The 25,540-nt window shown below is 37.6% G+C and overlaps 1 protein-coding gene across 2 annotated transcripts; it reads left to right on the plus strand.

The window, feature by feature from the left end:
* Nucleotides 1-25,069, plus strand: LOC121729723 (1-acyl-sn-glycerol-3-phosphate acyltransferase alpha-like). 2 transcript variants are annotated; one of them, XM_042118326.1, is made up of 5 exons: nt 1-87; nt 9,946-10,079; nt 16,747-16,928; nt 17,542-17,710; nt 24,494-25,069. In XM_042118326.1, the coding sequence occupies exons 1-5, from the start codon at nt 14-16 to the stop codon at nt 24,664-24,666; spliced, it is 732 nt and encodes a 243-aa protein (XP_041974260.1). In that variant the 5' UTR covers nt 1-13; the 3' UTR covers nt 24,667-25,069. The 2 variants fall into 2 exon arrangements, with proteins under 2 accessions (XP_041974260.1, XP_041974259.1); XM_042118325.1 differs by lacking the exons at nt 1-87; nt 9,946-10,079 and adding exons at nt 15,560-15,981; nt 16,308-16,441.
* Nucleotides 25,070-25,540: the final 471 nt, after the last annotated feature.

Consider the following 25,540-nt stretch of genomic DNA (forward strand, 5'->3'; position numbering starts at 1 on the left):
CTTCGCTTATTTCATGAGTGGTACGCTGCTGGCCTGTGTCATTTGGCCACTGTTTTTGTTTCGACCCAAAAATGTTTATAATGCCAAGTAAGTACTTCACTAGATGTAAGAGATTGCTATTAAAAATATATTTTATCTCTCTAAATATGTTGAGTTATAAACAGCTATCGTCGTATCTGCTGTATTAATTATACGGGGCCCTGGGCCCAGCATGCGTATGCAAAGATACCATAGTTAATTTTATATAAAGTTACCATAGTTATATACCTAGCGGAATAGAGCAACAATCTCGAGCTGTCAAACGAAACCGAAATTGGTTTACATCTGTGTGTAAAAATATGTGTATTGTGTACCTAAGTATACAATACACTTACACAAGCATGATTGGACATGAATTCTATGAGATTAAATTGTCAACGTGCCCATAAGTGCCGACTGGACGTCAAAAAAGGTCTGCTGTCATCATGTATTACACTTCTCTTGTTACCACGCAGTGTTAACTTACTGATAGTGACATCTCGCTTGCTCAAACCTTTGTTTCTCTATTCTGCTATGTATATTAACTTTATGCAAATTACAATGAGAGGATAAAATTATTAAATCTTAATTTGAAATTTCAAGTTTTTTTTTTTTTTATTTAAGAAAGTGGCTAGTGACTAACTCAATGCAATGGTTAATATTCTTTTCACTTATCACTTTGATAGCAGTTACCAGGGAATAACCGATGGCCTCACTCGATTGTTAATGCCACGCCCCTCTTGCAAGGTGTTCATAGTCCAAGATTTTAATTTTTTTGACGCGTACGTCGTCGGTTCTGACGAGTTTTTTACGCTGGTTCTTTTCACTGGGCTAACTACCGAACCAGAGGTTAGCAAAATGAAAAAATCGGCCAAGTGCGAGCCAGCGAGTCCGACTCGCTGACTCGCACTTGGCCGATTTTTTCTTTTTTCTCTATAATGCTTTATAATGGCTCTAGCTCTATAATGGTACGGAAACCTTCGTGCGAGCCAGGCCAATTCTGGCTCGCACGAAGGTTTCCGTACCATTATAGAGCAAAATCCTACTAATATTATAAAGGCTAAAGTTTGTTTGGATGTATAGATGTATGGATGTGTGGATGTATGGATGTTTGTTACTCTTTCACGCAAAAACTACTGAACGGATTTTAATGAAACTTTACAATAATATAGCTTATACCTACATCAGAATAACACTAGGCTTCAATTTTAACCGACTTTCAAAATGGGGGAGGTGTTATGCTCGTTTTCTTATATTCAACGATTACTCCGCCGTTTGTGAACCGATTTTCAAAATTTTTCTTTTGGTATGTTGGGTATCATCCCAATTTGGTATTATATTCACAGAAGTGGTGATCTGATGAAGGATCCATAAGTAATCGAGGGAACTCCTCAAAATTTGTGGGGAAACATGTGGTGACTTCGGTTTCGTGAGAAGTATTCTAAGCATATGCTACAAACATGTAAGATTTTGCACCGAGGTACACCTGGTATACCGTGGTTCCGAAGGTGCTGAGAGTACTCCTGATTCTTTATAGATACAAGTTTGGGAGTTTCGGCGTTGTTTTAAGAACGGAAAGCATATGCTACCATGCAAAGTACATTCATCATCATCATCATCACTACCATAATATTATACCATGCATCGTGCTATGATTATGAGCCTTTTCATAGTCTTTTAGATCGAGGCTCGAGTTTGTCAAGCGATAATTAAAAAAAATCTATACTTAATATTATAAACCTGAAGAGTATGTTTGCTTGAATGCGCTAATCTCAGGAACTACAGGTCCGATTTAAAAACTTATTTCAGTATTAGATATCTCATTTATCGAGTAAGGCTATAGGCTATATTATATTATCACGCTAAGACTAATACGACCGAAGAAACTCAGGAAAATGTGGTAAAAACGGGGAAAATATTAGATTAGGTTTATCTCACGAACTACTGGAGAATTTTTTATAGCAATATTTGGCACTTATATAGAGTAGACTACGTGAAAGGAGTATTTATTATAATTTTTATGAATATTTTTATTCGAAAATGTACGGTTTCTGTGACATGACTAATTTACGCGGGCGAAGCCGCGCGGGACATCTAGTTAGGCCATAATTTGTATTTTTTGTATGGGAAATTAACCCTTAATTTTTAATTTTATTTTAAAATTATTATTAAATATTAAAGTACTTGCACATAATATAATGAAGGACTTTGAGAAAAATTCAAGTACCTACCTGTTGTCATTATTGATATAGAACAAAAAAGGCCAAAAATTAAGTTTGTTGTATGGGAGCCCCCCTTAATTTTATTTTGATTTTAGTATTTGTTGTTATAGCCGCAACAGATATACATAATCTGTGAAAATGTCAACTCTCTAGCTATTACCATACCGAACGGACGGACGGACGGACGGACGGACGGACGGACGGACGGACAGACGGACAGACGGACGGACAGACGGACGGACGGACAGACGGACGGACGGACAGACGGACGGACGGACGGACGGACAGACGGACAGACGGACAGACGGACAGACGGATGGATGGACTATTAGCTAGTGAGGCGTGTTGGGCCAGGTACGCCCCGGAGCGGGGATCGTTACCCGATTCCGAACCGAACCGACGTCCGAGCTGGCGAACGAAAGCTTTCGCTTCCTTACACCGGGTACCTGCTGTTTCCACGGCAAAAGGAACGAAAAGGTATTTCTGCCCCAGATCCGTATACTTAGTGTGTTTCTGCCTGGCTGTGTACTCGGCGGCAGACCCCGCGGTTCGAGCAGTGCCGGAAATGTGCGAAGCGGCGTATGTACTCACGCACTTGGCATCCCATAGGAAGGCAAGGACCTTCTCATGGTGTCAAACTAAGGCCGTAAGGGCGTTTGCCGTCGCTCCTACTCAAACCGGGGGCCTCGAGAACACACGGTACGTCTGCTGACACCAAAGCTCGACGAAGAATGTCATTAAGTGCATGGTGTCTAGCAAAACGGCCGGCTGCTTTAACGCAGCTGAGCCCGTGGTGACCGTATGTGTCAGCCTCAGTACCGCATGGGCAACACCTCGCAACCCAGTCGTAGTGCCACTGCTACTCGAAGGGCGTTAGCATCGAGAAGAGTGCCGAGGTTCGGTGATGGAAACGCCTGGAGCCAAGCGCCTTTTTTTTTACGATGGGAAATGCGTTACGCATCCCCAGCGGCCCGGGGGAATGGTCGCCGGGGTATGTGGGACTCCCCAGGTGCTGCGTTAAGGAGGAGCACCCGGGGCTACCCACTAAAACCCACCGGTGCCTCCTTACTCCGCTACGCTGCTGGGTCACCGGACCCGCCGGAGCCAAGCGCCTGATTCCGGAGCTGCCAACTAGAGCCGACGCTGTTTCCGAAAATGAATTACTCATTTGCACTAAGGTGGATCTAGAGCAGAGTTCGTCCCAGGTACGTTGGGAGGTGACATCTACGGGGGGGGTTAATTCCGGAATAACTTTCGTGCCAGGCATTTTCTGCGTCTTTCATAAAGATGATGCTGCCTCTTGCACCTTGGACTTTTAAAATGCTATTGACAAGATCAGTAACCCCATTCGACGACGCAAGGAATGCCGGCAAACCGATAGAACCCATACTCCTGATACCCAGACCATTTGCCATTGCAGATCATTGAGAGAGATATTAAGTATATCCTCCAGCGTGGATCGGATGATAGCGTCTATCTGGGAGACCTCTATATGGAAGTGCCAGGTTGGAGCCGTTCTAATGTATTATGTGAGTTTTGGTAGGGAAAAGCAACAGCGGTAAAGTATTAAGGCGACGTGGAAGGATAAGTTGCCGAGAAGCTCCCGGACTTGCGTAAGGGTTTTACTTTTATTTTCTAGGGCCGACGGAATGCCATAAATAATAGAGATAGAATTCCAGGAGTTGGGAGTTTTTTTATGGAAATTTCCTCCTCTTTAAGATTTTTTTTTTAATTTCTACAATGTTAATAGTTTCGGAGTTTTTAATACCTTTTTTTGCAACCTAATTTGCTTATAACTTTTGCAATTTTTTGTGTGCTAATTAGTTTTTATAATTCGTAGGTGCTAATACATGCTTCCGATACATTTTTTTATACGTCTTTCCGAATCTAATGAGCTATCGCACGTATTTTTAGGACCCTTATCTCTATATATCGCCATTCTCAACTTATCGCTTAGACTAATTACACATTTTCTCAAATCATGTAGGTTTTCAATTATTATTCTTCTATTTTTTTTAATTTTCATATTGACTATAATATGACCCGCAAATTCTTTTGCACAGGAATTTATAATTCCTCACGCTGGAATCTGGCTGAATGGCTTTTTGTGGACTGAAAATTCCTATCGAAATCGGTTTAGTGTAAAGTGGATGGATAGAAAGCATCTTTCGCATTTATTTATAGGTATACATTGCATGGGTTACAATAAAAACAATAATATTGTTAGAACTAAAAACCTTATCTTAGGATAATAATATTATCTCAAGACTGTTGATAAGAATTTGCGTTGTAAGGTAAAATTAGGCATAGTTCTTGAAATCTTGTTCTAATATTCTTATCTAAGCCCGTGCGTAACAAAGCTAAGAATTAAATAATATAATTAATGTAATATCTTAAATACTTAGATATAATATACTTTTTTGCTACTAAGGGGATTCGTTAATATCTAATCGGTAGTTTTAGATTAGTAGATAGATAGATTAAGTTTTTTTTTCGAATAAGCGCACACATTTATTACTATTATTTTTACATATTATTTATTAGTAAAATATTATATTTTTACTTCATATTTTACTAGCTTAAATCCAAAAATTAAGTAAACTTAAAAGTACAAGTTATTTTTTTATTTATCATTTAAAAACTGATTTGTATGATATTATAATGAATTTCTTAGTAAGTATTTATAACCTAAGTATACTAAATAAACCTGTAATAACAATAACAAAATCAGGGCACATTTAAGGGAAAGTTGGCAAAAAATATTATTCTAACCCTCACCTTACTGAGCGTTAAAATTTGTCTAGAAGGAAAAATTAATTTACCGTTATTGCGAAAACAACCCCATAAATTATGTAAAGGGATACCTGTTTAGTTGACTTTTGTTTCATAAATGAAATATTGAACTGTGGTCGTAAAGACCACATCTTTACGATCACAGTTTCAATATTATTTAATAGAAAAATTATATAAAATAAAAACAAATAATCTTCTGATCTGCTGCTAAATATGATACAAACTGTCTAGTTACAACTACTCTTAAGGTCTAGAACAGACAGTCTGACAGTCAGACAAAATGTGGAGATCTAAGTTGCAGCCTTGGTGGCTGGTGCGCAGAACCTATAAAACTAATTTGTAACCTCAAGGTGCTTGATATTCCTGGATCTCATTATTATTTACTTGGTACCTAGGAATGTAGAAGATACCTAGGTTCATAATATATTCATGTGAATATTAATCTTTCTTCCTACGTTATCCAATTTAAGCGCATCATATGCACCAAGTAAGCGTCTTTCGTATTCATACATGCGCATTTTAAATGTTAAATTCAGTTAATGAAGAAAGAACACAAAATGTCTGCAAGCGAAGGCAACTTGTAGTCATGGTGGCGTCTTGCTCTTTCCTGTTAGGCATGCTACTTGCATGACAGAGACCCCCCCAAAGGCCAAAAGATTACTGTGGTAAAGTTGCACTCCAAAAGATGAAGCTCTAAGGGCCTGATTACACCTACTGAAAAGAGTGGTGAGACAGTACCCTAGGCCGAGCACTCGGTATGTTTTTATGTCGTATAATATAGATATTGTGTCTTACCTCCCTTCTTGTATTAGGTCCTTACATATGAAATTGGTGTTTTATATGGGAGGAATATAAAGTCGATTTTTTTTGTATAATATATTAAATTAAGGGAGTGCCTCCGCTGATTAATCAAAGTATGTACCATTCTTATCGATGTATTTTTGCCATCTTGAGGGTAGTTCGTTGATCCCTTTACTAAAAAAACGGAGGGACGAGAGTCAATAAATTCTTTGAATGCAGTTTGGACTGCCACATCAGAGTTGAATTTTTTTCCTTGTAGGAAGTTATCCAAATTCCGAAAATAATGGTAATCTGTTGGAACAAGGTCCGGGGAGTAAGGTGGATGTCGCAGACATTCCAATTGCAGCTCCTCCAGTTTTGCGGCCGTCTGTTGTGCAGTGTGTGGTCTAGCGTTGTCCTGAAGCAGCAGTTGCCTAGAGCGATTGACCAGCCTTGGTTGTTTAGCAGCTAGTTCTTCCATCATAGTTTGCAGTTGCTGACTATACATATCTGTCTTACCCGTTTGGCCAAATTTTAGAAAGCTGTAGTGAACAACACCGGTCCACCAAACACTTACAAGTAACTTTTTGTGAGTCAATTTTCGCTTAGGGCAGGAGTGGGGCAGGATTTGGCTGATTCTCCAGGGGACAGCCATTGCGACGAACGCTTCCGATTATCGTAAAGGGTCCATTTTTTATCACAAGTTTCATCCGATTCAAAATCCCTTCATTATTTTGTTGGTTGAGCAATGTAACGAAGCAGTCGACGCGTGTTTTCTGGTTTGCTTCACTCAATTCATGATGTACCCACCTTTCAAGTTTTTTTTGTCTTCCCAAATTGCTTTAAGTTGATTAAAGCAGTTTTATCGCTTACACCGAAGCCTGCTGCTAACTCTGAATTTGTTCACGATGGATCCGCATCCACAATAGCCTTTAAATCTTCATTATTGATTTTAGTCTCGGGTCGTCCACGGGGCTTGTTCTGAAGGTCGAAATTTCCAGAACGAAAACGTTGGAACCAAAACCGTACCGTGTTTTATTTTGCGACACAATCGCCATACACATTGTTAATTCTTCGATCTGTTTCTGCAGCACTCGTGCCACGGTAGAAGTGAAATGAATATGTATATTTTGAATTTGGAATTCTTAACCAAAGAGAAGATATTTGAGATCAAAGTGGCCTGTACAACAAAACGCCAATTTCATTATATGTAAGGACCTAATAATATAAGTTAGCAATAAATAAGTAATTTATAACATTCGTGATAGACTCTCGACTCTCGAGTGCCCGGCCAAGGCCACTGTCTAGTGTCTTGCCACTCTATTCGGTAGGTGTAATGGCCCTAAGGACTAAGGCTTTAGCAAAGGTACTTGTACTATTATCTATTCTGTGGCAAAGGCTCTGTGCAACTTATCACAGTACAGTAGTAAAGGCTGGTTCTTTTTTTTTAATACAATAAGGGGGCAAACGAGTAAAACGGTCACCTGATGGAAAGCAACTTCCGTCGCCCATGGACACACGCAACATCAGAAGAGCTGCAGGTAAAAAAGGGAATAGGAAAGGGTAGGGAATTGGGCCTCCGGTAAACTCACTCACTCGGCTGTTTCTCACCGGTTTTCTGTGAGCCCGTGGTATTTCTCCGGTCGAGTCGGCCTCGTGCCGAAGCATGGCTCTACCACGTAATTTTTTTCAGAGGAAAGCCTTAGTTCGCATAAAAGAGTTTTGGACTATCTATGTCCTAACTCAACCTCATTTAATACCAGAAAAAGTTTAGCACCTCTGATCTTGCCTATATGTACATTTCCTTTCGGTTCCTGATACCCCAAATTTCGTTTTTGTATGCTGTCAGCCTAAATAAGGCCTTATTTTAAACTAGGAAGGTTTTGATTTCCTTTACTCAAAAAAAATGATTAAAGCTTAGGCCAAACCTACGCGACCAGGCGACTGCGAAGCGGAGCGTCAAGTTGTCAAATGTGTGTTTTGTATACAAAAAACACATTTGACAACTTGACGCTCCGCTTCGCAGTCGCCTAGTCGCGTAGGTTTGGCCTAAGCTTAATACAAGCTATATTAACACTTAAAACATGAGTTATTACTTAATAAAAATATCGAGTTTTCCTCTAACCCCAAATCTCGGAAAAGAGGAACATTTTTATGACCTAGCTTTGTTGCTAAATTGTGCCGTATGACGTATCTAGTTGTGTCAAAAAAATGTAAGTATATTTCAAAAGCGATGATTTGTTTTAATTAATATCGAAATAAATGTATAATTTTGATAGCTGAAGGCCAAAATGTTCACAAACAAGTAAAGTATGTTTCTCTTACCCCACTTGACCTTATCTATTACGTCCTACATACATTTTTGAGTGTCTTTGCCTCCTCAGGTTTACGGGGTACCTAAATTATTTCTGATTATAATAATATTAGATCCAAGACAACAGTAAATAACTCTTATGTATCTAGGTTGACTAATACATCTACGTAGCCAAAACTAAGTTGTCGCGTCTAATATCAATATACATAAATTAATCACACACTTTGTCATACAGCTTACTAATCAGCTTAATGCATTTAAGCTGTTGTAAATGCATACTAATATTATTAGTTAACATATTATGTTACCGTTAGAGAGCAGAATACGTTAACGTGTACATTACCTAGGAAATCTGCAGATTCCCTGATACCATCCGTTAACGGTTAAAGTGTGAAATTTTTAAATAAAAAAATCTTATATTTACACTTTACCTAGTTAGTTTGTTAGTTCCCACGTAAAAGTCCTAAATACTTTGACTTTTAAGCTTGTCAACTTAAGACTGTTGTCATTCCTAGTTTGTTTATGTAATCATTTATTCCTAGTTTGTTTATGTCCAAATAATTATCTATATATATAAAAATGGATTTTCAATTGTTTTAGTAACGCTAAAACTCGAAAACGGCTGAACGGATTGGGCTAATTTTAGTCTTAAAATATTCGTAAAAGTCCAGGGTAGGTTTTACAGTGACACGAAGTTCACCGGGACAGCTAGTATTAAATAATTCTCTACAACTAAATAATATGTTTAATACAAACAACAACCTGTTTTATATAATTTAATGAGAATAGAATAAAGTTTTTGCACTTTAACTGACTCACCCAGATAATCTGCAGAATACCTTGTTAATCTGCAATTTAACTAGTATACGCACAATTAACGGTAACATTTATAATTAAACTTAAGCACAAGTGTAAACGACTTGGGTATGCTAAAGCTACCCTAATAGAGGAATAATTAAATGCAACTCAAGAATAGCATATTAAGTCTAAAGTAAGTAAGTACAGTACAGCCTGGAGTTACGAACCAAACTTCCATAACTTGGCTGATTGTTTTAACTAGATATCGCTGTGTTTAATTTAGTTGTGTTTATACATTCTGGCACACACTTAATCAAATTGCTAACTATACGTACGTGTGTAATGTGTCCTAGCTAATTTATTGTCTTAATTAATTTGATAGGATTATATTATGATGCTGAATGCACTATAATGTGAACGTAGTGTGTGTAGAGTAGGTGCAAAAGATTTTATACGTTCTTACATTGAATATCTTTTAATTTTTGTTTGAAGATTGAATTGAATGTAAATGTGAAAATGAAAAGAGGGAACCGTAAATTCTTCCACAAAGAAAAATTAAATTGTCTCGAAAATTTGAACAAAAAAAATAAAAGAGTAGTCTTGATTCTGTATAATGTCTACTCTAGATACTTGAAAGCCGACCTGTCGGCTGTCGTTTACTTAATTCCTATGAAAGCAATTAAACATCATTTGATACATCAGGCACTATAAAAGACTCTGCTCTAGTATCTAGCTCATTTCAGTACAGAGCATTCCTGGATTTATAAATAGGCCGTATAAGCAGCGACCTAACTCCTAAAGGGGGAGAAAGCGTCCTAGGAAGGCGACAGATTTCATACATGGGGCGGCGGAAACAAAGTAGCCTACACTCATAAAAATACGAATCCGGCTCTGGTTAAGAGATATCATTGCTTAATCTCCACCCTTAATAAGACGTTCCTACCATAAAAGTCAACCATAACATAATTTGAAAAGTTTAAACTGGTGCAATTGAGTTAGTAAGTTTTGTTATATTTGCAGGATGGGGGCTGGAATCCTGAAGCATGTTACGAAGTTGTACGACTTGAGCTGGGAGCTGCGTAATGGGGAAGTTCTGGCCGAGGATAGAGGGGCTGTTATTGTTTCCAATCACCAGTCCATACTCGATATACTCGGTAATTTATCTACGTTATCTGTTGTATGAATGTTGGTAAAAATATAATTAGCAATATAATAATTAATTGTTAAATGCCCATTAGTAATACTCTGAGAGTAATTCTCTGATCTGGTCTCTGGTAATACTTAAGTTATCGTGTGCAGCATTAGTCTGCGATCATGAAAAAATTCACGTCCGCGCTGTTAGTTGTTACTTGTTACAAACCGCGGCGCTGATAAACTGCAATTGTACTTGCTTTTCCCTCATTAAGAAATAATACTCCACGCTAACGGTGCGAATGCGAAGTGAATCGAAAGTAAACGATGTTAAGTACCTAATTCAAATTCGATTTTAGCAAATAGCAAAGCAAAAGCTCGTAGCATGCTATGACATGACATGAAAATTAGCACGTTAATGAAATTGCATTATGTTTCCATTACTTCAGGTTATAGTAGGGGAGGTAGTGCTATCGTTTGCTAAGTCATTTCATACCGACCAAATTTTAGTCCAGCGGTAGCTTAATATTTATCAATCAATATAATCAGCGTCAGTCGCCGCACCCGTGGTGGAATGTTAACTGAGAGTATTTCAAAGTTGTAAAAAAAATAATTGTGAAAAGTGATTTTATACCGAATGAAACTTTTATGGATGATTATTGAGGTCATGCTCAACCAAAAATGCACCGTCAGCCGTATCGCAGACGGGGGCTTCAACGTCAGTCGCGTTACTGAACTATGTTAAAAAAATATATATAAAGTCATTTCATACCGTACAAAATGTATACAGGTGAATGTTGATACCTTTTAATAATAAAGACCACAGTCAGTCGTTAATATGCGGGTGGAAAGCCCGTCAGCCAGCGATATAAGCCATAAACATTATTATAGTCCTACTTCGCGCTCAATGTATCCTAGGGCGTCGCGTAGACGACATTTTCACCTGCAAATATTCAGCTGACGGCAATTTTCGTTTGAATTAACCATAAAATTGTCTCACATAGCAATTTTAAGTAATTAATTCGATAGTCAATATTTGTGAAGAAGAATTATATACATTTTACTTTAAAAGCGCCATCTGTTGTTATATACTAAAACTAAAATAGCACCTACCGAACCTAAACGTGTATAATCTAGATATGAACCTTTATTGGGTGCGAATTGGGATCCAACGATTCCCAACAACAACTTTGAGATACTCTCAATTTTTATTCCACCCATATTGGAGTAGCTGACGATCAAAACTCTTATGTATTAATAGAATATTATTATTGTCACGATTTTCGCTCGGTATGAAATGACTTTTTAAAATGAGCGCGACCTCCCCTACTATTAGGTTAGTTCATGTTGTAATTAAGTAATTTTAAACGATTCATTCAAAATAAACTTTGTTTACTAAACAAGATCATACACATTTAATTGACGGACTTGCTGCTCGCAGTGTTTGGCAGCCTTTTCTAAATTTTAATGCCTCGAAAATGCATCAGCTCAACGCCGCGTCAAGTAGCATTGTGAACTGGCCTCTCTTGGACTCTGGCCAAAGATGGACCAATACAAGCGATCACGAACGTGTTGAGGGCTATGTTCGCCTACGATTGCCCATGATGGAATATAGTGCTTCTTAATCATGATGGCAATCGTAGTTATTCATAGCCAAGACGGAAAGGGACAGTCCTGCGCGGATGTTTTGACGCGTAGCTATCACTCGACATGACGTGATCAATAATTCATAATTCGACGCGTCTTATTTATAGTTGTAGTATCTTCCTATCTCTACTCATGCAACTTGCAATATTCGAGCACATGATAAATAGAGATAAGGAAAGGTCACTGACCAACATTCTCAAGAACAAATCTTTGTGTACAAACATGATCGAACAAGGAGCATTTTTGCAGTAGAACTTTGGTCCTTTTTAGTTATTACCTACCGAGTACCGACATTTGCCTTTGAAAAAACAGCATGTTCCACTCTGGGTAAAAGCTCTCAGCAGTAAAAACGAAATAGCACTTGTACATTGCCACCGCGCGGTAGAAAAATGATATTTTATATAACGGACTCCTACGCCTCTCGCATCGTCTTACGAATTTTCGATCAGGTCACATGTCCTAAAAGAAGTGCAATATTTTTGCCCATCCCAAAAAAGTACGCAATGCCGCTAAATAAATTTTCTCATAAAAATCGTGAAAGTTTAGTGAACAAAATTCATAAGAAAATGTTATAGTCTGTCAAAACAGTGAAGAAATTAAAAAGTGACAACATCGTAGTGTCATCCCTTTCAAATCAATCTAAGAAAAAAGGGATGACACTACGATGTTGCCACTTTTTAATTTCTTAACTTTTTGACAGACTATACATTAAACATTTTCAGGTATGTTCAACATTTGGCACGTGGTAGACAAACTGACTGCTGTGGCGAAGAAGGAACTGTTGTACGTGTTCCCTTTTGGTCTGGTCGCGTACCTCGCTGGTGTGGTGTTCATAGACCGCAAGAAGGCCAAAGACGCGTACAACCAACTCAAACAAGCCTCCGAAGCGATAAACACAAATAGAGTGAGTATCTTCATCCCTATGTCCATACTACTTATACTATTATAAACTAGATGACGCCCGCAACTCCGTTGCGCCAAAATTAGATTGTCGCGCGGGAACCGTACATTTTTTTTGGCTAAAAAGTATTTTATGTCCTTTCTCGGGGCACAAACGTTATTACGACGTCACGTTATCGTGGACGCCGAATTCCACAATAAAACGTTGGGTACGTTAAATGCCCTTTTGATTTTACGTACCCCGTATGTTTTGTACGGTTAAGTGTGTAGACGTCATCGTGATGTCGTAACGTGCACGTTAAAAAGTTATCGTCGACGGAAATTTAAAGGCGTCTTCATAATATATTTCTATATATTTTACTTCCTCCCTATGTTATCGTTCTACCGCGGACGTCCACGATATTACCGCCACGTCCAAAATTATAAAAGCGCACATTAGCTTAAAAATCGTTTATTCAAAAACCATTGATATTGTGATCTATAGTCTATAATATTATATTGTGTGTGTCTATTTGTTTTCCAGACAAAGCTATGGCTCTTCCCCGAAGGTACCAGAAACACAGATCACACGAAGCTGCTGCCGTTCAAGAAAGGTGCCTTCGTGATTGCCGTCACTGCGCAAGCGCCGATCATTCCCGTCGTTTACTCGCCGCTCTACTTCATTGATGAGAAGAAACATATTTTCAACAAAGGTTTGTGACACCTGTTCATTTTGGAACGGAGTTCCTTATCGCGCGTGGCGAAAGGGGGCTAGACGGAAAAAATAAAGACCAAAAAGTTGGCACGACACTTTTTGACACAGACATAGAAGATAGATACCGCATGTGTATGTACTTCGCAGGACATGCGGTATCTATCTTGATCTATGTCTGTGCTTTTTGCTATAAGTTGTAAGCCATGCGGTAGCGTGTATTTCTCTCTCTTTCTCTCTTTTTTTAGTTTTTTGGGTGTTTTTTTTTTTAGGTTTTTGTATAAGAAATAACTTCGTTACATCCGGGTGTCCCTTGACACCACTCAAGTTTTTTTTTTTTTGTAAACTCTGACGCGGTCAACTGCGTCGATACTCGATAACAAAGTCGCTAGTTTGACTCGCGACTTTATTATCGACACCGTGTGAACAACCCAGAACAACCACTGGTTTTTCCCTCATTTCCAAATATTCAGCACGTCTGAAAAAGTTTTCAATTCCATTTTTGATTTATTTTTTTCAGGTCATGTCATCATGCACTGCCTAGAAGCTGTACCAACCAAAGGATTAACACTTGATGATGTACCAGATCTCATGGAAAAAATTTACAAAAAAATGGACACCGTATATAAGGAATTGGGAAAGGAAGTAATAAATCATTTACCATCCGGATATCCAAATCAATAATTATATTATGTATTATGAATTATATAAAGTTTCGACATAGCAATCAATTAATGTATTATGTAACCGTATTTTATATTATAAATCTTCTTTAAAGAACTAGTCAATGTAGATTATATAGACTAATAATAAATGACAATAAGTACGACATACAAGTTTTATTATTAAGAGCGGGCTGCCAAATTTTGCTGTGTTTTCTAATAAGTAAGTATTACGAACCCGGAAAACGATTAACTTAAAACGAAATTGAGATATTATTTTTAATCATATTATACAATGATTAAAATAATATCTTAATTTAGTTTATCTAATATTAGCCTATACGGAAAACACGATTCTCTTATTTTGACTCGATAGTTATATGGTTTTCGAAATTATGAATATTTCTTGGCTTTTCAATAAATATCTGTTACACTTATTGAGTTACTATCATTAAATAACTTGCACTACTACAATCACACACTTTATAAAATAATGGGTAAAGGAAATATTGGTAAGGGAGATCGCAGAAGGCACACTTTTTGTGTGATCGAGTCTACATACAGTCTGCATGGCCGCGTCAGCCCTAAATCTAAAAACCTAAATTTTACACTAAAGCGCGACAAAATACTTGATAATAATATAATGTGTCAGCCGCACGAGAAGAATCTAAAAACTCTACACATTAGTCAAAATCGGTGGCCTGGCCATTTTTTATTAGTTACGGTAAATACAAAAGTTAGAGAAAAGTAATATATTAAGTTCAACTCGTAACGAGTAAAAAAATGGCCAAACCACCGATTTTGACTAATGTGTAGAGTTTTTAGATTATTCTCGTGGGGCTGACACATTATATTATTTATTGTTATAGCGGCAACAGAAATACATAATCTCTGAAAATTTCAACTCTCTAGCTATTATCGTTCTTGAGTTATAGCCGGAGACAAACAGCCGGACAGACAGAAGGACAGACAGACGGACAGATAGTCGGACAAACAGACGGACAGACAGATGGACAGACAGACGGTCAGGAAGACGTACAGACATTAAAGTCTCAGTATAGGGTCCCGTTTTTACCCTTGGGGTACGAAACCCTAAAAAACACACTTTTGAAAATCGGCCAATTTTCGAAGCTCATAGCGAGGCAATGATTGGAGATAGATACAAAGTGTAAAGGACGAAGCTGTAGAGAATTTAAATAATTTCGTACGAAGCACCGTTATTGATGAGTAAGCAAAAAAGCAAAAAACGGGACCTTCTTTCCCGTGCGCGCATACCCTAAAACTTTCAACGACAACACCGCTTCGCACAATCGAGCACTATCAAAAGTATAGCAATACGCTTGATGCGTGCAATGGATACCAACTGTGACAGAAAAGTAGTTTCAGCATAGGTAATTCAGCAAAATTGTGAGCCACTGAGTCGCATTATATTTGGAAAACTAAGATTATTTTCTACGCAACGGGCAACCACAAATAAGTTAACCCTATAAACGAAATTGCTTGCTATCTTTGAAGGCGGATTAAAAAAATAGCTTGTCAGAATTCGTACTATTGTCAAAATTATTGTCAAAGTGACGTTTGGTAACGATTTTAATTTCCTGTTATGAAGCCATCTCTCGAAGAGTGCTTTGTTATGTACAAGGCGGTCTTTTTAATTAATTGTACATAACGTTAAGCAATATAAAGTATAAAATATTTAAACGGCAAGCTTAATATAGTTAAAAGATATTACTTGAAGCTGACAAAGTGTGAAGTGTTGTTGTGTTTGTACCTCTGAAGCAAGGATTGTCAAGAGAAAATAAAATAAAAGGACTGATAAAATTATAACATAAAAATGTGGGATAAAATTATTTACTTTTGCATAATAATTTTGACTACGTACGTTATAAAACAATTAATTTCTGAGACTCCGAACTATGTTAAGTTTCAGTCAAAATTTCTTATTTTTTATATTACAACTTCACTATTTGCAATATTTATTATGCCGTTTTTCGTATTCAATCCCAAAAATGTAAAGAATTCCTTGTAAGTATTATTGATATTATTTGTTACTTGTAATGAACTGTTAAGTTATTATTTAGCTCAAAATTATAAAAGAGTACTTGTAAATTCATCTACATTTGATTACAAAGTTGTAAGCTATATAACAAAAACATATTTATATGTATAAAAATTAAAACATTAAGTAGACTGCTAATCATTAGAATTAAATATAGAAAAATAGAAAAAAATAGTAAATTTTTTGCAACTTACCTAATATTGTACTTGTAAAGTTAAACATGATAATTATTGTATATTTTAGAAAGTTCTTCTAGATATTAATGCTTATTTTATATAAAACCTTTTTGCAGATTTGCATCGCAAATAATAAAGCATGTGACGAAAATCATAGAAATCAAGTGGCATTTGAGAAACGGAAAAATATTAGCTGAAGATCGAGGAGCCGTGGTTATATCTAACCATCAGTCATCTTTAGACATTCTTGGTATTTGTTACATTGTTTATTATTTTTAACATTCAGAAGTGTTGAGAGTTAAACAAAAGTACTTAACACTTAATGCCTCGGGTAAGCTCAATTTCGGAAACCCCAGATTACTTTGTTATATTATTATGCATAATAACTGGGTTGTTGATTTGGCTATTAAAGTTCTGAACCTATATTTTTAGATGTAAGTGAATATATAACTAACAAAGACAGATTATGCCATTTTAGTGAAATCAATATTTTATATTGATGTGTCTCTGCACAAGAGCTTTTTTTGTCTATGCTACAAGTGAAAATATTTTCAGGGATGTTCAACATTTGGCATGTTGTTGTGAAAATAGCAGCGGTTGCCAGAAAAGAGCTGTTCTACATCTGGCCATTCGGATTAGCAGCTTATCTCGCGGGAGTTGTCTTCATCGATCGAAATAACTCAAAGGATGCTTATAAAACATTAAAAGCAACATCTGACGTAATGATAAAGAATAAGGTAATATTCATTATTCTAATACATAAATGAGAACAGATTAGTTTGTGTAAATTGAAAATGCATCGAAACATGCTGGAAATAATTAAGTTAAATTTATCATACATTAGGGTAGACTAGGTACATATCAGGATGACATAGACATGATACAATATACAATTAATTATACATGTATGAATATTTCACTATAAGTTTATATTTCGCCCTTAAATAAGTATAGGTACATATTTAAGGGCGAAATATAAATTTAAGTATGCAAGATTTCCTTTTTTAAGCCTATAGACCTACGAATAATAAAAACGAAGGAAACGTAACGCCCATACTATTACCGTTTTAAATTTGGTTCCTTTTGAACTGTCATGTATCGTCAGCCTTTATACCGCTCAAGGCCACCTAAATATTGCAAATGTATTGAAATGTGTACCTAAGGTACACTTTTTTGACAAGTATTGTGAAGCGTGTTTTTTTACCGGGGTTACTTTTCCTTAGTTTTTATTATTCGTAGCTATTATAGACCGTATACTCAAACATGTACGAAGTACTACGAAGTTAGCAAAATTGTTAATTGTAATTTGTTTTTTACACTAATTTAAATGCTGTTTTTTTTTTTTTGTAGACAAAGATATGGATATTTCCAGAAGGAACAAGAAATAAAGATTTTACGAAACTGCTACCATTTAAAAAAGGAGCATTTAACATAGCTGTGGCGGCTCAAGTACCGATTATACCAGTAGTGTTCTCACCATACTACTTTATCAACAGGAAAAAATATATATTCAATAAAGGTATGTATAATTTACATTCGTTCTACATCATATTACATAAATCAAATCATCGAGAATACATTGGGCCAGTGGTTTAATCCTTCGATCGTGGATTCTTGGAAATCTATTGCTATTCTATTGTGTCTCGCTCACCGGTGAGCTTATGGGGCTTGATGGGTTAAACTTCGAATTCGATTCGAATGTCGTGGGCTCGATTCCCGCGTCGGAACATATTCTCTTAAAATTTGGTTAGGGCTCATTGCCTTATTATATCACAAGAATGATTATCCAAGTTAGGTAGATAATATGTAGAAAATCAATGATTCCTATACTACCTATAGGCTCACGCCGGTTGTCAGTTGTGTCGTTTTACTTGTCCTGCTGGGATATGCGTATTTCCTTGTATACCTATTTCTCGCAAACTTTGTGAGTTAAAAAAAAATCCTGATTTGATTTGCATGAAACCAGCTATCAAGACCAAAATCAGTGTGGGAGCTATTTTTATTTCAGCAATTTAATTACTTGAGAAAAAAATGCATAAAGTATTATAAATTATGTATTTATAATACAACGAACTTTTGCCCGCGGCTTCGCTCGCGTTAAGAAGAATTATTATATGCAAACTTTCATCCCCTATTTTAACCCCTTGGAGGTGGAATTGATCAAAATCCTTTCTTAGCGGATGCCTACATCATAACATCTACCTGCATGCCAAATTTCAGCCCGATCCGTCCAGTGGTTTGGGTTGTGCGTTGTGTATATATATATATATATATATATATATATATATATATATAGATTAATTATTATCTTGTTCCGCCGTACACTGTTTCAGTCAAAATGATAGCACTTTCTATTGTTATGTAAATAGATTTACTTATACATTTGAATAGGTCTCTCTCTGTGTTGGACCAAGAGTAATTATGATTGCCACCATGATTGCCAAGACGTTAATTCACAATCGTCCGCGATCATGGACATATAGACGAATATGCCCCTCTACAAAATGATTGTCTGTATTTTTTCATCATGAACCCTCATTTAAATGCGGTCTCTCCAATGGTCCATATTGGAGAGACCGCATTTAAATAATGATGAGTCATTTTGACATCATAGGGTGCTCTTTAACCTTCACACAAATAACACGAAGCCATAATATACGCTGTGTACATAATCTGACATTGGAACATTGGCGCGACTTACTTTCCTTGTTAAATCATAGGAAAAAATAGTACGTGAACGATCGGTGTACCACATTGCATTAATTAACTTGTACGAGTAAGACCCACTAGCACAGATTTGAGTCCTCCTGCTTCCAAGCTACTCGTGTAAACGCCGTTGCACCAAAATATCCTATATCCTTTCCCGGGACTTAGAGAATCTCCATACCCAGTAAAATTGTTATGGATTGGGACGTGAAAAGATAGTATACAGATTACAGACTTTCGCATTTATGATATTGTTACGTTTGTTACAAGTTGTACAAGAGTGCACTAAAGGGCCCCACACATTAACAGTTCGCCGGCAGACCGTCGCCTGGCAGTTAATAGGAAAAGACTACAGACTCACAGCTCCCCTGACGATTTTGAAGATTTTTTATCCACGGTCAATGACTGTCAGGCAGCCTGCCGACCAGAGCCTGCAGGCGGACTGTTAATGTGTGGGACACTTAACATCTAACACATCCTACATTGTTATTGTGGTTTAAACTGTGACATAAAGTCGTAATAAAATTTAAAAACCTAACAAGAAGTTAACTGAAACCACTAACCATAAAAGTTGAAGTTTATTTATTGAGGTCGCAGCAATACTATGTCATATTAACACAGAGGTTTTTTTTAAACCTTTTTGGTAGAACCATAAGAAATAACGCATCGCACGGCCTCAAAGAAAACGGGCGTAAAAATCATACGTTGTATTTTGCTGAGCGATGCCAAAGTCCCATCAAGCCCCAAGCAGCCACCAGCGGCCGGGTACCAATTGAACATACTTATATTGTGTCTCGAATCTAGATTTCCCACGATCGATGGGGTTTTAGACAGTGGTTTATCTATTCAACAGTGTTGTTGATTGATTACTATTTAATACTAGCTGTCCCGGTGAACTTCGTGTCACTTAAAAACCTTCCCTGGACTTCTACGAATATTTTAAGACTAAAATTAGCCCAATCCGTTTAGCCGTTCTCGAGTTTTGCGCTTAGCAACACATTCAGCGACTCATTTTTATATTATAGATAACCAATGAAAAGTGTTGTGAATAGATAAACTTCAATAAAAAAATCACAGAAATGAGTTAGATAACCGGATGCCCAACGAGTGTAGGAATTTAGTAGCGAAGGTGTCAAGTCGAAAGAATACCTCGATCGTGGGAATCGCAGACACAATAGATTTTAAATTGTTATGCGACAGCCGGGTGCCGCTTGGGGATTGATGTAAGCGCTATCCTTCCATGGACATTGCCCATATGGACACTATTGGACTTATAACGATGCAAATATTTTTACCATGGACGCTAGCTGAGGCAGCACCAGCATAGACAGTAAACAAAAAGTTTTGTTCGACGTATCTGTCAATATTCTTAAGGAGACGACAGACGTGCGAGTAAGTACGCGGACTTATGGCATAGCTTATGGGCTATGGCTCGACGATCTTAATCGCCTGTGTGTCAAGTGCCTGATAGACGTACGAACTTAAAGTACGCGGGTTTTAAGTTCGCGAACTTACTTAGCTCGCGTCGGTGACACACGAGAATCGCTCACACTGGATTACCATGCCCCAGGCTCGCGGTTCGCGGCTCTTTGCTGACACACAGGCGATTAAGATCGTCAAGCCATAAGTCCGCGTACTTACTTGCACGTCTGTCATCCCCTGAGTAAAGAGCCGCGAGCCGCGAGCCTGGGGGCATGGTAATCCAGAGTGAGCGATTCTCGTGTGTCACCGACGCGAGCCGAGTAAGTTCGCGAACTTAAAACCCGCGTGCTTGAAGTTCGTACGTCTATCAGGCCTTTTATGTGAGTGCAACATGTCAGATTTTGGTCATATTATTTACCGTATGGGCTAGTAGCGCCCTCTGCTCCGACCATTGCGTAATATTCCCTATTCTGTTACCCCTTCGATTTCGTTAATTAAAAGAGATAATATTATATACCTAATATTTAACCCATTGTTAACTTTAACTCAGATCTGTGCATGTAGGAAGATAAGAACTGGGATTAAGGCTCAATTCACACCGCGGCGGACTAAAATGGAAGCGACTTTCTTTCGAGAATTCCGCAGAAGACGCGCGTATTCTATCGTATTTTATTTGTGTGTTATTTTGTTAACATAAAGTTCATTAATGTGCTATGTACAGTTTTGTTGCAAAAAGTCTCCTCCATTCCGTTTCGCTCCATTTCGCGGTGTAAATTGCGTCTAGTTTATCAGTTATCAATCTTCGGTATACTTACTGAATTTCTATACTAAATGAAAAATAAGTACATAATATTAGTTTTTTATTTTTGAGAAGGACAATTAGCAATATTATGTCGAGCATACAATTATAGTCTATGTGCGATGTTAATAGTTTTAACATCATAATATTAATATTACATGCATGCTTCATAAAACTGAATACTTAAAGAAAAAATAACAGCAAAAGTTTAACTTATTTATTTGTAAGTTTTAAATATAAAATTAACGTAGATAAGTTAATAAATTGAATAAATTAATGACTGTGAAGTAGAAATCATACTTTTTTTGAGGCCAAGATGTAAACTAAACTGGATTGAAAACGCGATAAAATAAAATATTATAAAAATATTTAGATATTTTACTTGTATATATATATATATATATATATATATATATATATATATATATATATATATATATACTAGATGTCCCGCGCGGCTTCGCCCGCGTAAATTAGAAATTTTACAGAATCCGTAGGTACATTTTCCCTTAAAAAATATTTTCCCCGTTTTTCCCACATTTTCCTGAGTTTCTTCTGTCGTATTAGTCTTAGAGTAATAATATAATATAACCTTCTCGATAAATGATGAGTCTTACTCGATAAATGATCTATCTAACACTGAGATAAGTTTTTAAACCGGACCTGTAGTTTCTGAGATTGACCGTTCAAGCAAACATACTCTTCAGGTTTATAATATTAGGTAGATATAGATTTTTTTTAATTATCGCTTGACAAACTCGAGTCTCGATCTTAAAGACTATGAAATGGTATAATATGGTAGTGATGATGATGATGATGATGATGAAGAATGTAATTTGCATAGTAGCATATGCTTTCTGTTCTTAAAACAACGCCGAAACTCCCAAACTTGTATCTATAAAGAATCAGGAATTCTCTCAGCACCTTCCGAACCACGGTATACCAGGTATATCTCGGTGCAAAATCTTACTTGTTGGTAGCATATGCTTAGAATACTTCTCACGAAACCGAAGTCACCATATGTTTCCCTATAAGTTTTGAGGAGTTCCCTCGATTACTTATGGATCCTTTATCAGATCACCACTTTTCTGAATATAATACCAAATTGGGATGATACCCTATATACCAAAAGAAAAATTTTGAAAATCGGTTAACAAACGGCGGAGTAATCGTTGAATATAAGAAAACGAACATAACACCTCCCCCATTTTGAAAGTCGGTTAAAATTGTAGCCTATGTGTAATTATTTATTTAATATTTTAATCAGCACATGAATTGAATAACAAAATTTTTTTCAAATTAATCGTAGCACCATCTGTCAGGACAAACTAAAATTGAAATAAATAGAATAATATTGAATGCGATGATAGCGCCGTCCGCCGGATCTAATGTAAAACATTCCAAAATCAACAACTCCTTATAAATAAGAAATTAATTGAAAAAACATTTTCCAGTAGACCAAACTGTAAATCTAAACCATTCTCGAATCTCCACGAACACACACAAAAAATTTCATCAAAATTGGTCCAGTCGTTTAGGAGGAGTTCAGTCACATACACACGCACACAAGAAATATATATATTAAGATATATACAGGGTGTAACAAAAATAAGTGATAATACTTTAGGGTGTGAACGTGTTCCTTGTAGAGAGTTCACTGTGAAAGTAGCAGCGCTGAAAGACCAAAATTTTTTTTCATTTTTGTATGGGGAAACTCGTGACGCTCGGGCCCTTGCCCATACAAAAGTGAAAAAAATTTTTGTTCTTTCAGCGCTGCTACTTTCACAGTGAACGCTCTACAAGGAACACGTACACACCCTAAAGTATTATCACTTATTTTTGTTACACCCTGTGTATATATATATATATTATGTATGGAATATGGTCATAAGAACATCATTATTGTTATGCCTTATAGTTCGTTCAGATACTTCGAAGTTTCTACGAGAATGAACCTAATGTCATTGACATAAAGACCATCAGCCAGGGGTGAAATAAATCCGAACTACATGGAGTAGGTATTGAGAAATGTGTGTCCCTAATTCGCTGGTAAACTGTGAGATGACCTCATATTCGTCACAAGTAGCCGCTTCATTGTTACATTGATTCGTTTTAAATTCTTGCCCACCCACTATCAAAAGGGGCCCGATTCTTGTACGTCAAAGTTGGTTCGATCAACAGGACTGTAGTGAGATCGAGGTGCAAAAAACGGGCCGGACAGCGGACTACTAAATTAGAACAAGAATATTTTGAAGTAAAATAAATTTTGTTGAATTCTAGGGAGCCCGACGAACGCCATAATTTTATTTTGTGAAGTTTACAGTAGAGTTTACAATATTATTGTCATAAAAAGTGGTAAGGTTAGGTTTGGTTAGACTTTGACTTGTGGGCGGAGTCCTGTGTTTGTTAAATCCAGGACATCCCTCCTTTATACGACTGAAGACGAACCGCAGGTGGTTTTAGAAAAAAAAAAGTTTGGTTTAGACTTTAGATCATTTGAGATACATAATTCTATACGATAATAATATATTGTTGTTAACTCCGTTGCACTGAAATTCGTTATCGCGCGGGAACCGTACAATATTCCGCATCAAAAACTTATTTTCCAGTGTCTCCATACCAAATTTTATCTAAATCGATTCATCCGTTCAAGCGTGGCGAGGTGACAAACAGACAGAAAACTTTTGCATGTACATTCAAGGAAGTTGATTGTAAATTGGTCAGTTATGTTTGTCGGGAAAAAGAAAAGGACAGAATCGTATTTTTATATTATGTTAAAAATTACAATATTAGGCTGCTTTTCCTGTCACGCTGACTGCGCGCGCATAGTCGTGGTGATGATGACCCGAGATCAGCGTTGCCAAACGTCCCGATTTTTTCATCAAAATTAAATGTCCCGCGCGGGACAGGCTCAGTCCTGCTTTTCGGGGAAAACCCGAACGTACGTGCAGCGTGTTGAGAAAAAAAGTTGCGTAATGAAGATGAGTGTGGGATGTAGAGGCATGTAGAGGGGTGGATTTTCTTTGGCTACTTCAGCTATCTATTGTCACGTAAACGTTATTTTAACGCAAATAAAAAGATAAACATTCAAAGAACTTTTGATTTTATATATTTTTTTTTTACTTTCCCGCTTTTGACTGAAGAATCCCGGTTTTTCACTCAAAAAGTTCCAAGTCCCGACTTGGCACAAAAAAAATCTGACAACGCTGCCCGAGATGTATGAAATTGTAGGAAGCGTTTTTTAATAACGCGTAGCGGTCTGCGTTGATATTTCGGTATTGGCGCCGACGCGGACGGTCAGCGAGCGGACAGCGTGCCAGGAAAATCATCCTTAGTAGTTATACATTATTATGAAATCAAATTCTCAATTTCCAGGCCACGCGATCATCCAGTGCCTAGAGCCGATATCCACGAAAGGTTTGACGATGGAGGATGTTCCGGAGCTGATTGAAAAGGTCCGAAGCATCATGACCATAGCATACCAGGAGCTCTCCAAAGAGGTGCTGAGCGCCCTCCCCGCCAACTACCCTCTAGCCACGCAGGATTGATAGCCATTTGGTAATACTTTTGTCCTATTACCGTACGAAAATTGAGCATTAAGCTGCGCGTCCACCTGGTCGGAATCGGTGCGGACGGAGCGTCGTCGTTTATAATTTGTCAGGCGCAGAAATGACGTACCAGTGCACGCGGTACCATAGAAATCGATACAAAGCAACAACCGTCTGCTGCGTACGCTCCGATTCCGATCCGGTGGACGCGCACCTTTAGGGGCGATTGTTACTAGCGCAGAGTTAGCCCTATGTTAACAAATTCACCCTTTTGTTAACATCGTGATGAACTTATTTCTATGGATAAAAAGTTTTAGGAGGATTAAATGTGACATTCGATTCCTGGGTATATTTCATAGAAATATTAAGCTGTCCGGCCTGTCTGCCACACCAAAGCCGCCGGCCCGGCGGCACGAACCCGGCGGGTAAACCCGGTGGCTTCTGAATGTGCACTTCGCAACGGGCGCAGGCCGCCGCCTGCCGCTGGTCTGTTGCCCCGGCCTTGTCCGACGGGCTATGCCGCCGGGCCCGGCGGCTTTAGTGTGTGGACAGCTTTAAGTTGCGTTATGGATATAGCCGATATAGGTAAAGGGGTGAAGTTGCTATATTCTGTGACTCTGCGCTGGACCAAAGCCGCTCTGCGTTGCATTGCGTTGCGTTGTCAGTCTCCCACTACGTCTGTCCGTCGTTGCGTAAAAATACCGCGTCAAACGACGCAGCGCAAAAATGTGGCATAATATCATGAAATATTATGTATGTAAAATCGGAGCGACGCCGCTGCGGCGACGCAACTCAACGCAACGATTCCTAGCATTGTATTTTATATCGACAATGTCGATCAACTAGTCGCTTTACTTATAGAAGCAAAGGTATT

This window comes from Aricia agestis, chromosome 8 (genome assembly GCF_905147365.1).
Source record: "Aricia agestis chromosome 8, ilAriAges1.1, whole genome shotgun sequence".
NCBI lineage: Eukaryota > Metazoa > Arthropoda > Insecta > Lepidoptera > Lycaenidae > Aricia > Aricia agestis.

Excerpts from the sequence above, each read along its gene's own strand:
- LOC121729723 (XM_042118325.1), top strand. The coding sequence starts at position 15,791 with ATGTGGGATAAAATTATTTACTTTTGCATAATAATTTTGACTACGTAC. Across the intron at positions 15,982-16,307 it reads AAAAATGTAAAGAATTCCTT|ATTTGCATCGCAAATAATAA; the intron begins GTAAGTATTATT and ends ACCTTTTTGCAG. Across the intron at positions 17,711-24,493 it reads AAAATATATATTCAATAAAG|GCCACGCGATCATCCAGTGC; the intron begins GTATGTATAATT and ends CTCAATTTCCAG.